Source organism: Cydia splendana, chromosome 5 (assembly GCF_910591565.1).
Source record: "Cydia splendana chromosome 5, ilCydSple1.2, whole genome shotgun sequence".
In the NCBI taxonomy this organism is placed as follows: Eukaryota; Metazoa; Arthropoda; class Insecta; order Lepidoptera; family Tortricidae; genus Cydia; species Cydia splendana.
The window spans coordinates 8,817,793-8,831,319 of NC_085964.1; the positions used below are offsets into that span (position 1 = coordinate 8,817,793).

Here is a 13,527-nt window from a genome sequence, read left to right on the forward strand (position 1 = left end):
AAGTGGAGTCTTGTGTAAATTCTCGACCGTTAACTCCCATCAGTAACTCGGTTGATGATGCTTCTCCAATTACACCGGGACATTTTGTTATAGGCGAAGATCCTATCACTGTTCCGGAAGAAAGTCTCACAACTGTGCCAGTATCCCGTTTGGATCGTTGGCAATTGCTCCAAAGGATGTTGCAATCGCTTTGGACTCGTTGGAATTCTGAGTATTTAACAACATTACAAAACCGGTATAAATGGACCGCCACTAATCCTGATCCTGATATTGGAACAGTAGTTTTGGTCAAGGATGAAAGACTCCCTCCCGGAAAGTGGTTGTTAGGTCGTATAATAGATAAGCATCCTGGTAGAGATGGTTTAACACGAGTGGTTACGTTAAAATTAAAGAATGGTACTTTTCGTAGGCCCATTGCTAAAATTTGCCCTCTACCTCTGGATTCTTAACTATCTGTTAAGAAGTTTAATGTGTTTTTAGTTTTGAGGAATAGCTCTATTTGAGTTTCACTGTGTAATTTAACCTTTTACTATTGATTCGTGTACATTTTCACTTCACTATTCTTGTTTTGTTTTGTTTTGTTTACATGGATCTTTATGAAGGACTAGTCGTCCTTGGGGGCCGATAATGTTGAATGTAGTAATGTTTAGTTTTTATAGTTGCCCAATTTCACAGTAGATGTCGCTGTTCTGTCGGCTACTTCACGCTATTAAGATTTTTCCACAGCCACGTATATAGTCAAATTGGGTTCGGAATAAATGAGTATTAAGTTGTCAAGTGAAGTGTTTCATTACAAAAGGTAGGAAGTGCAGTGCAGTGTAGTCAGTGAACAACGACCTTTAAACCAATAAAATAGAAATCCAAATGGGTGCAATCAAGGTGCATTGCAATTATTTTTTGGCACGAAAACTAGTAATTTTACATTTATTTGCCTACGAATAGGTCAATGACAATCGTAAACAATTAAATAAAAATAATGTTTTTTCTCTAAATTCGTAACTTAACTTAAAGAACCGGTTTCGAACCGTTACGAAGACTTTTCACCTATTAACTACAAAAAGAAGGAGGTTAATTGGTAGAGTTTTTTATGTTCCTTGATTTCTCGAAGACGAAATGGCTACCTAGTCGTTTTATTAATTTGTTTACGAATGTCATTGACGTATTCGTAGGCAAATAAATGTGAAATTTGTATTTTTCGTGCCGTAAAATTAGTTCCAGATTCAAAAGATATTAGAGTCAGTCCATGAAAAGTCTGCAGTGGATTTGATAGCCCACGCAGTGCACGTGTTATTTTAAACGTCAAACTTCTATGAAATTATGACGTATAAATTACACTTGCACTGCGTGGACTATCAAATCCGCTGCAGACTTTTTTTGGTCCGACTCTATTTAAAGTTCTAATTTGACAACAAATAAATCTTCAATACTTGCCTTTCTACATCCTTTCTAGAACTACAGTTACTTCACAAAAATTTACTGCTTGTCAGTTACATCATGTGTTGAAATGATTACTATAATAACAACATAATCTATTTTTAAGCATTTTGCTGAAATTAACTTACTTACTTCTCACAGGGTTTCGAGCACCTGCTGGACAACTTAGGGCTGGGCGGCCGCGTATTCTCTTCGCCGCACGCACTGGCCGACCACCGCGTCAACGGTACCTTCACGCTAATGCACGACACGCAGCATCGCCACAGGCGCTCCCCCTCTAGTGAGTACTGATTTGCAGCCGGACAGCTAGAGCTGGGCGGGCCGTTGCACTGCGCTGGCCAACAACAACGGCACGTTCCGCTGCTGCATGATACGAAGCACGACCACCGGCGCCCCCTTCCAGTGAGTACTGACTTGCAGCTGGACAGCTGGAGCTAGGCGGGCCGTTGTACTGCGCTGATGCCCCCGTGTTGGCCGACCACAGCGTCAAGGACACCTTCACGCTGCTCCACGACACGAAGCACCGCCACCGGCGCGCCCCCTCCAGTGAGTACTGACTTGAAGCTTGGGCAGAGCGGGCTGTTCCCCCGTGCTGGCCGACCACCGCGTCAACGGCACCTTCATGCTGCTGCACGACAAGCAGTACTGGCGTAGGCGCTGGGCGTTTTCCGTCCAGTGAGTACTGACTTGAAGCTGGGGTTGGGCGGGCTGTTGCCCTGCACTGGTCGACCACTAAACTGCAACCTCACGCTGCTGGAAGCCACCGGCTTTTCCCTTCTACTACGTGTCATATCATGTCATAATAGGACTATTAAGCACCCAGGCTCATGACTCATGACGCACGGCACGTCGTACCTAATCAAAGTGATCAATAATTATAGAACTCTTCATAAATCACATGTTATAAGAAAGTAAAACTTATCTACCTACCGTAAATATTAATATTGGATAGGCTTCCAGAGGTATATTATCTAGGTAAGTCTATTGCATAGCTTTGTAGTTAATTAGAAATGGTTGAACTGTAATCGGAAGTGGTCTTTTAGCAGGGTAATTGTCTGTTATTACCGAGGCTGCTTCAACTTCAGTCAACCATCGCTTGAGATATTACATCATAGCTAACAAACATCATAATATCTTGTGTTACCTAGAGTCCATCTACGCTACGATATGTTTGCACTGTCTTGAATCTCTTAGCTGTGACAATGTATGGCCGCACCATATTTAACTTAAAACTTGGCTGGCGACTGAGCGCAGAGGTAGAGTAGGAATGATTAACGCATGCGCATGGGAGCGTAAAGGGACCCACTGATTAACAGTTCGCCGGACGGCCTGTCAGTTAGAACAAAATTTTGACAGTTCCGAACAACTGACAGGCCGATACCGTCCGGCGGACTGTTAATCAGTGGGCCCCTTAAATATTGCAACTAATCTATTTATTCAGTAAATATTATGTCTTTCGGACTTGGTCAAATATTTGATGCCAAACTGTTAAACCGTTAATTTTCGCTCTAGAGTCTAGAGGGATGAATTAAAAAAATAGGTACATTTACTAACGTTTTTCATTTTGCTCGAATCATCTACCAAGTCTTGATAGATGTTTGATAGGTTTTTACTACAGAGCAGAGATCGACGGTTTTACGGTGAAAAGAGAAAAAAAACGAATAATTCGTCTAAGATTCTAGGTCAAGTTCGGTAAATGACTTTTGGCCATGACTTTAGAACTGTCGCTAAAATCGTTTACATTTGTGAATAGACGCTACCGGGTTTGATAACTTAGTCGACCTTCGCGCTGCCACTATTCAACCGTTATTTTATTATTCAAGTACTTATAGGTATGACTGACTTTTAGCGCTAAGTATATCATTATAATTTGATCTCACGGTGTATTTACATTTAGAAAATACATAACACATATTTTTGATGATAAAGCCCTTTAAAACCTTCATAAACCGCTGCGATAGCGGAAGAACTATAATTTAACCTTAGACTCGTAGACACAGACAATATAGGTAGATAATGTATAATAGGTATGTAAATAATTTATCACGGAAAAGGAGACACGTGCCAAATCTTGATACCGGTATATTCTTAGAATACCTAACAATTATTCCTTTCGCAAACATAATCAAGTCCGCGATTAATTTCCTTATTTTGCTTGGTCGCACTCGAATGAACTCACGTTGTCGCGTACCCACAAAAAACCTAATTGCAGACACCGTTTCGTATCAACTACACGCCAAACACGCTATGACTATGACCAAACGACAATAATGGGCACCAATCCGTTTTTCGGCGGCCTTTTCAAAGCAAAGCTGTGACCAATCAGGCTAGATTGGCGTTTGTCAATACATTTTTCAGGCTGCCGTGAGGAAACTATACATTACCTGTAGTGGAAGCATCTCTTCCTGATCATTGTTGTTATATGAAAAACCTAACCTTGTCCTGTCATTTGAGTCATTTGACCTTGTGAATAACTTTCAAGTACCGTCATAAACTCTAAAAAAAGTCTTATTGCTGTAATAATAGTACATTATTGTCGAGGCTCGGAAGTAGCTACTTGCAGGCTGAGGATTCGTTTTAAACGGACGACCTTGGGAGTCCGTTTAATTGAATCCGAAGCCAGCAAGTAGCCTTCCAGCCGAGTCATATATAGTGCTTTTCTCAAAAATGGTGCAAGAAATATAAATATCATAGAAATATTTTACAAAAGCAACTTTCTTAAGTATATATTTTCACAGAAAAAAGTAGAAACAATTGAAAAAATTAGCTTTGCCGCCTTTTTATTTTTTTAATAAAAAAATAGAAGTGTATTTTTCTGCCGAAAATACGCCAACCTATTTGAGACAGCTAAATAGTCGCGGTACTAATCATCTGTTTGGCTGTTTAATGGGCCTGTGCCTTCTTTTGATATGGCCATTTCAACTTTTAAAAAGTTTGGAACTCGACAAATAATGGAATTTGTATGCAACATTGCAGTCCCAAAATCGAGACTGCAATGTTTTTAACTTTTTAATTTTTGACTGACCATAAACTACGCGCTTCGCAACCTATTTTTGAAACGGCAAAGCCGACTTTGCCGTCCATTTTTGAGAAAAATAATTTGCCTACTTCCTCAGACTCTGAATTATATAGGTACTTACTTACTTTCCTAAGCAACGGTAGGTAAATCCATCGGTAGGTATTTCACAACTTTGGCAAAATATACGTGAAATTATTAGAAAAATAAGAAATACTAAGAACCTGATAGAGTTAGACCGAGAAAAGTCTGAAGCGATTTTGATAGCCCACGCAGTGTGAGTGTTATTTTAAACATGAAATTATGACGTAAACATAACACTTACACTGCGTGGGCTGTTAAAATCGCTGCAGACTTTTCTCGGTCTAACTCTAGGTAATAAATAACTAAAAACCGAAGTAAGTCTGTAGGTAATTCAAAAATATAACAGTATATTTTTATACGCACGTATGCTTTAAATAGGTACCTATACCTATGTATATTTATATAACTTTATTTTTCATCATAACCACAGGTCGTATGATCGTCACACGCGTTAAGGTGTTAGTCCATTTCCAACGACAGCTGCTGCACTACCGTTGCGACGTTACTGCAGCGGCAACAGCGGCGGCGACTGCTGCTGTTGCGCCGTGCAGTCGCAGCAACGTGAATTCATTAGTTGCTTGTCCATGTCAAGTTATGAATAATGTCAGTGTCGTGCCGCTGCAGTAGTGTCGGAGCAGTAGTGCAGCTGCGGTCAGAAATGGAATGTTACTGATGTCATTATTAGAAATTAGCATATTCCGGTGTAACATGTCCCGCGCTGGACTCAATAGAAAGTGATACGGACTCTTCGCGTTGCTTTCTTTTGTCTTGGGATTTCCTTCGGCTCAATACGATTTGATGTAGGTAATGCAAGCGACAACTTGACACTAAAATAAGTACTGTTGATTTTTGTTATTCGAGATCACGGAAGCACGTGTACTATATTTCAACTCAGATACTTCTTTTCTAAGTTCTGGATATTGATGAATTTGAACCCTAAAATGATTCTTAAATTCTTAATTCAACAGCCATCACTGAATAGAACTGTCGGGAAATCTCAATTACGTGCTTGCGTCTTAGTATTACTCAACAGCCTTGTTCACCAAGCTTGGCCATTATAGTGATAAGATGAAAAATAGCTAGTCCCGGTCACTCCTGTTTCACTGCCCGTTTGCGTGAATGGTACATCAGTGAGCTATACAAAATGCATGCGCGGACCTTTCGTCTCAGCGAACCAGCTTAATTGTGACCTCTAGATACATCACAATTGTGCGCAATGGAAGATCACACGTGTGCTGGCTTGCCTGAGAGAGGTGCTTTGTGAGGTTTGGAAATACCAGCCCTGTGTATGTGTATGTACTCATGCGGACGGATAGTGTCATTGTCATTTTATAGCCCGCGATTATCCTATTAGGGATCTCGCTCTTGCCCGCTCGCGTAAATACTAAATTCGATCAAGTATGCTCCTCAATAGGGTCATAGCCGGACATAAGCAGTCGTTGTTCTTCACATGCGCCTTCATTGTGCAGCAATAAGTGACTTTTTGAGCCGTAATCATATAAAGTTATAATTATTATTATGACCAAGAACTTTTCTTTTTTTTTATATACAGTGGTACTACTAAACGAAATTAATAACTAGCTTAAATCTAAAATAGGCCCTTGAGGCATTGTACCAAGGATGCTGGCGGCATTTCCTCGCTGTATCGCAATGCTGATACGTTGTGCGAGGTAGCCGCCAGCTCTTCGGTCACCAGTTACGTCAACCAGACGCTTCGCGATTTCTGCGAACAACTTATGCGCGCTGGGAACCCATGGACCTAGAGTTTCAACTCCAAATGGTACAAAATGGTACTCTCTACCGAGGCTCTTATATTTGTTACGTTTTAGAATTTCGGCGCTTTCCGCCGCTCCGCCCGCTTTTACAGTAGTCCGTTGGAGGTGGGACGGTGCCAGTGTGTCTACGCAGGTAGCATCCCACACTAACATCCGTCCCAAGCTCCAAGGAACTAAAGACACCCCATCGGGCCTCTTGCCATCATCTCTGATAATGCCAGTCGGCTCAAGAAGAGCAGGCACATTGATGGTGGCAAGAGACCGACGGACTATGTCATTAAATGTCTCGAAAAACGGCCTGCACTTTTTGGACAAGATAATCCGTGGTGTCCCAGTCGGTCCACGTCCGTGCCACAAGAGCATACGTGTGGCGTACACACCGAAACCCCGAGTCGCAAACCAGTCGCCAGTCTAAGGGAGGCCGGATCCAAGAAAGTACCAGTATATTGGGCGAAGGATGGGCATATAGCCAGTAACCGGCTTCCCGGGCTCCGACCGCCAAAAGCCTCGCGCGGTCTGGACCTGTACAGTTGTTTAGGAGAGTATTGTAAGTTAAATCACAGTAAACATTATCCCAACTCCTTTGTGAATTTGGGTTGTCTGGAAATTGTTTGCCTGGGCAAGCAATTTTAAAAGCATCTTTGGCGTCCCCAAAGCCCGCGATCTCACAGTTTATGGGCAAAGCCCTTAAGATATTTCCTATGAGACCAGACGTGCTATGAGTGGACGCCAAAAAGGCTGGGGAAGCCACACTGGAAATTTTGCGAATTCCTAAACCTCCAAACCGAATAGGGAGGGACGCTTGAGACCAGGATGGCTCACTTAGCTGTATGTTTAGAATCGTCTCTAAACTAATTTTGATCAAATCATCTATGGGCGACATTAAATTTTGATGTTTCCAGAAAGGACAACAGCGGAGCACATACGTAAATTTAGGGACAAAAAGGCAGAATTTAAGAATCACAAGAGCATAATGAGGGCTAATTTCGAGTAAGCGATCTGTGTGACTTTTGAATTTAGTTATGGAGTTAGAAATATAATCGGGAAAAGATTCTTCGAATATAGGAGAACCCAGGAGGCAAAGAGAATACTTGTCTACTGATTTTATATTGGGAGTCAGATCGTCAAATTTGGGTTGTAAGTCGGTCAAAGTACAAGAAGATTTTTGAATAGTTCGCATTTACTGAAATTCAGTTCTAAACCAATATTTTCGAAACTACTCTTAATAAAAGACAAATCAGAGAGTACAGTATTCACGTCACCTCCTAGGGTTCCGTCATCTAAGTACCACACATTGAATTTTGATTTTAAATTTTTGATAATTGGATTTATAGCCAAACTAAAAATTGCTGGCCCGAGAGGGTCACCCTGCTGACAGCCAACCTCGGAAGATAATTCATGTGACTTGTACATTAATTTAGATGAGTCTGAATAGCAAAAGAAAAGGTAATGGTACCTATAGTTCCGGAATTTTGTCCTTAACTTCTGTCAGCAAGGTGTCTCTACTAACCGAACTTTTCTTAATTTTTTATCTTACGAGTTTTTTTTATGCTTTTCAGCGGAACCAATACTGAAAAAGTCATGTCTTTCGCCGAAGGACATATTAGAAGTTTACGGCATAGAGAGCGAGCCCGGCGTGATCACCATCAGTCCTCAGACGTTCCTGGACATGTGCCCGGCGCTGGTGTACCAGCTGGACCAGCGCTCCTGTTACAAGACAGAAGCGCCGCCCACCAAATTGGAAAAACAATGGAGTAAGCATAGTAGAAACTCGTAATAAGTCTCATCACTTTAGATTTTTAGATGCGAACATACAACTTCGTGTTTTGATAAAAAAAATTGTCAGTAATCTTATCTGTGGTGTTAGATAGGTAGTTCTTATTATGCTACCAATTTCTCACGATTTATTTTCTGTCTTCTAATTATAGCTTGGATATACGCATCACTGAGCATACTCGTGATCAGTGCTACCGGTTTACTTGGAGTAGCTGTGGTACCGCTGCTGAAGTCAGCTATCTTCAGTCAAGTTCTGCACTTCCTAGTGGCTGTAGCAGTAGGAACGCTATGTGGAGACGCCCTGCTACATCTACTGCCACATGCTCTTAAATCACATGGCCCTTCATCTGAACCCCAGGAAGAAACTGAAGTTATTCTCAAATGCAGTGTCACATTCCTCACTATTTTACTCTTTTACGCCGTCGAAGCGATTATGCAGACATTACATGGAGGACACGCTCATTCGCATGATGTTGCTCTTGCACCAACTGTGGAAGAAATTAAAACAGAGAGTGCTAAACAAATAGAGCCTGTACCTATAGAATTAGGTGCCATGATGCCGGGGTCGCCGACGCCGCCCGCCGAGCGCCCGATGACGTCGACGGCGCTGATGGTGATCGTGGGCGACGGCCTGCACAACCTGACCGACGGGCTGGCCATTGGCGCCGCCTTCGCGGGCGATCCGGTCACCGGATTCGCCACTGCCCTCGCGGTGTTCTGCCACGAGCTCCCGCATGAGTTAGGCGACTTCGCTGTGCTGCTGCGTTCTGGTATGAGCATCAGGCGTGCGTTGTACTACAATCTACTTTCTTCTGTGCTCAGTTTTATGGGCATGGCAGGCGGAATTTGGCTGGCAGAAGACCATGAATCTGCATCTCAGTGGATCTACGCCGCGACAGCGGGTACTTTCTTTTACATAGCGTTGGCGGATTTAGTCCCCGAGATAAACGAGAACAATCACGGAAAAAGTATGAATTTATTGTTAGCTGTACTCGGAATTCTCACGGGAGGAATAATTATGTTGCTCATTGCTCTTCACGAAGACTCAATACAATATTTGTTTAGAAGTTCGGAACAATGAGAATCCCAAGTTGTAGAGTAAATATAATGTGATAATTGTACTCACGGTTGTTAATAGATAGGCCGAGTAATGTCATTAACTGCATAGGTAAATAGGAGTGTAAGTAAAGGCCCTGAATCCGTCTTGTATTAGTAAATAATAGGCCGTTATATTTATAGGTATTTTAAATATCAATTCTTATAACGATTATCATACGTAAATACCTTTTGTAAGGGTAACTATAGGTAGTAAGCGTAAAATAAGTTAAATTAAGTATTTATATAATAAAATCAAATAAAATGAAGGCTTTTATATTTAATTAATATTTCCGTATTTTGATGGTCTAAATGTACATATAAATAAGTATAGTGTAAAGTAATATTGTTAATATTGTATTAATAACTCATATACCTACCTACATAAAATGTGTATTCATCATCAATTCATCATTTAAACTTTCATATATTTTATGTAGGTGAATAATAAGATAAGTTGATTGATTACTCCAAACGTATGCTCGTAGTTAAAAAAAAGTAAATGTTAAAAAATTAAGCACCATACAATACGTATTTGCATGATTGAGTATGATGGATATGAATAAGTAGGTAGGTACCTAAGTATTAGCTGCCGATTAGATAAAGCTGCCTTTACCATTGATTAATATTTTTCCTTGACTTCCATGTTTTTGTATGACAGAGTACCAAGTTAGAGTTCTTTAGGCCAAGAAAAGTCTGCAACGATTTTGATAGCACTCGCAATGCAAGTATTATTTTAAACGTCAAATTATGGCGTATAAATAACACTTGCAATGCGTGTGCTGTCAAAATCGTTGCAGAGTTTTCTTGGTCTAGCTTTAGTGTTCTATGTAGAGTTTAGTCAAATGGGGAAGCTTGAGGGTGTCATGAGAGCTGACATTGGATAAGGAAAAGTACTCCCCAATTCCTACTAATTTTCATAGGAATATGTCATTTTTACAAGCTTTTATTTAGTTTCACCTGTCCGTTGTCTGTCTGTCGGTCTGTAATCAAATCTTGCAAGTTAAATTTGATCTACTTCCCGGTTTCCGATTGAGCTGAAATTTTGCATGCATGTATAAATCGGATGACAATGCAATATTATGGTACCATCGAGCTGATCTGATGATGGAGACAGGAGGTGGCCATAGGAACTCTGTGATGAAACAACGCAACCTAATTGTGTTAGGGGTTTTTAGAATTGTCTCGATGAGTATTAGTTCTGTTGTCCGTCGTAAGAAAAGTACAGTCAGCGATAAAAGCTTGTACCAAAAATGAAATTTTTGCCAAAACCTGATTCCGTTGCAAAGTAAGCTAAGGTCCGATTCAATTTTTAGCTCGTTGCATGTTCACGGGGTCTATTTGACTGGAGAAAATCTCAGAGTGAATATGGCTACATATTTAATTGTTATTATTACGAAGTGCACTTAGGCTAACTTCCGAAAAATGTAAGACTTACAACAACAAATGGGTATATGTATATTTTTATAACAGCTATATTTTTTTATTGTTTCGAATCAAATAGACTCGCTCACATTGACGGTACTATTTACTCAACAAGAAGACGTCTTTAATGTTAATATAAAAAGTATATATATGTAGGTATTTAATTTACGTATGTTGGCATTTAATTTACGATCATCAGTATCATCACAGGCAATCAGCCTTCTAATGTAATAAGTTAAAAATTCCAAGCCAATAGTTAGGATTAATGTTAAATGATTAGTATTAATTAGCTAAGATTTCTACACTCACTATTTTAAACACTGTACTCAGGCTTTCAGATTGCTTTCAAATACCTAATAAGTAGGTATATCTTGTAGAATACCTGTTCATTAGTTTCATTACTTCCCTGGACATTTATACTTAACTAGAGAAAAGTTCCTACATTTCAACCCGATGTTTTTTTTTTAAACTGAAGTAAGGTACTCTACATACCTACGTATAATGTACTTGATTCAATTATTTGCGGGGACTATTTAATTTTCTAAATAATTGGAGAAAAGAATCGTAGCAGCAGTAATCGAAATAACCGAATAGAATGTTTCGACTTCTAATGTTTCAAATTTACCCTCTGTCTCCCACTTAAAAAACACCCTGTATAAAGTTTTATGTGTGAGTAGCCTACCTAAGATAAGGCTAATCATGTGTATCGATTAATGACTGTAGGTAGTGTATTTAAGATTTCAATTATACCAAGTTTTCGCATAGAACTATTAATTTTCTCGATATCGAGGTAGTTATAGTTACTGACTACAATACGTATACGTATTAAGTTAATTGAGTGACAAAGAACAAAATTAAATAAAAAACACTTATTAAAATACTTATCGTTTTATTTTTAGGATTAGAAATTAGAACATACTTTGGGTAGACATTTCCACTGCATTCGCCTTATGTTGCATTAGTTACATGATGGTGGCAAACTGCAAACAGAAGGCCTACCGCGAACACCGAAGTTAGCAAAATGCGATCATCTTTCTCTGTCACGTTAATTACGCCTTAATTGGAGTAAAAGAGAAAGATGTCCGCAATTTGCGAACTTCAATTTTCGCGGTAGCCCTCATCAGTTATCTAGTAGAATGCGATGCATCCCAATAGGGTGCGTTCCTACTAATTAGTCAAATCAGTTACTTTTTTAGAACTTTCAAAACGATTTGCTAATATGGAATTTATATTCATTAATTCATTAATTCATTTATTCATATAAACAATTACAACGTTACATATATACAATAAATGCGCCAAACTGGAGTAACCAGTTTGTTACACAGTTTGTGTTGTTTGTTTGTTATGAAACATTACATCGTGACGTCACGGTCAACTCACCTACGTTTTATATTTCTATCCGATTTATTAAATAGAACTTGTGTTTAAAAATAACTCCTATCTGTGTTTTTCTAATAATTATCTGGTGCTGTATTTCATGCATGGTGTAAAATAATTTATTTTAAATACAGTAAAATACCATAATCGAGGTGTTTAATGGCGTCTGCCACCGTCATAATAACTGGAGCGTCACAAGTAGACGCAGTTCTTTGTTAGACCAAAGTTATATGCATCCATATTTTTACACTTGACTAGACCTACCTTTAAAGTATAAATTAAACACCAATTGAGTACCGAGCCATCGTACGGTAAAAACCATAGTCTAATAAAACATGGTCTTCTCTTCCCAGAGTGACACAGGCCTACGTCACAATAACATGGCCGCTATATATAGCGCTATCGCATATTATCATATAGCGCTGTCGCATGATGACGTAGGCTTGTGTCAGTTAGGTGACCTAGAAAAGACGGAAAGAGAGTACCAGGCGGAGTATATTATTATACCATGGTAAAAACCATAAACATGAACTCGGCGCAATGTTTGTTTATTAGTAGGTATGCGGGCCGCAACATCTTCAGATTCTTGCCCAATGGGTGCACACATCATACTCAAAAATATGTCCCATCATAGCTCTTATGTCAGCAAATCTTATATATTTCATCTAATACTAGTAGGAGATCCCACATATGGTCGACCTTCACCAATCTGTCTGACGGATGAAACTATGAAAATATGAAAGAAAATATGTTCCAGAACATAAATAAATAGGGTTGCCTAAAGAAATATGGTCGAGGCTATTTTTAATAAATTTTTGAAAAAATAATTTTTTTCGGCAAATTTCACCGATTTGTCTGACGAACGAAATAAGTTTCAATGGAAAGTATAACTAGGTTGCCTATCTTTTTCCGGTCACTATTATGTGGTTGCCGTGTTTAAAGAGGTGATTTTATATCCAAATTGCACTCATCTGTCTGACGCTTGAATTATACATCAAAATTATGGTAATTTTATTGCAAATACAATGGTATAGGGTTGCCTGCGAAAATCCGGTCACAAATAAGGGTTGCCAGGCTTTTAATTAAAATAAGAAGGGAAGACTTGTAGCGATAACTCATAAACGGCTTAACTGATCTAGTTTGTTTTAATTTTATTTGATTGAGTTTTCTTATCACTATTTTCATGATTTTTTTCATATTTTTTGGACACATGGTTCAAAAGTTAGAAGGAAAAACCTTTTTTTTTCTAAACGATTATTTCCGAAATAATTCACTTTATCAAGAAATGTTGTTTAGAGACCCGTATTTATTTTGAAAGGCCTATCCAACGACACCCCACACTATAAGGTTGAAACGATAAAACATTGTCACACACATTTTGTTTCTTTCAAAGCGATTATTTCCGAAAATATTCACTTAATCAAAAAATATGAAAAAAACCATGAAAATAGTGCTTATAAAACTCAATCAAATAAAATTAAAACGTATTTGATCAGTTAAGCCGTTTATGAGTTATCGCTAAAAGTCCTCTCTTCTTATTTT

The 13,527-nt window shown here is 39.1% G+C and overlaps 1 protein-coding gene across 1 annotated transcript in view; it reads left to right on the forward strand.

Moving 5' to 3' along the window:
• LOC134790675 (zinc transporter ZIP10) overlaps positions 1–9,870 on the forward strand; it is a 29,764-nt gene extending 19,894 nt beyond the window's left edge. The window contains exons 2-4 of the mRNA XM_063761571.1: positions 1,576–1,714; positions 7,869–8,063; positions 8,238–9,870. Of these exons, the coding sequence (XP_063617641.1) occupies positions 1,576–1,714; positions 7,869–8,063; positions 8,238–9,166 (1,263 nt within the window). The 3' untranslated portion in view covers positions 9,167–9,870. The remainder of the gene's footprint in view (positions 1–1,575; positions 1,715–7,868; positions 8,064–8,237) is intronic.
• The last annotated feature ends 3,657 nt before the right edge of the window (positions 9,871–13,527 follow it).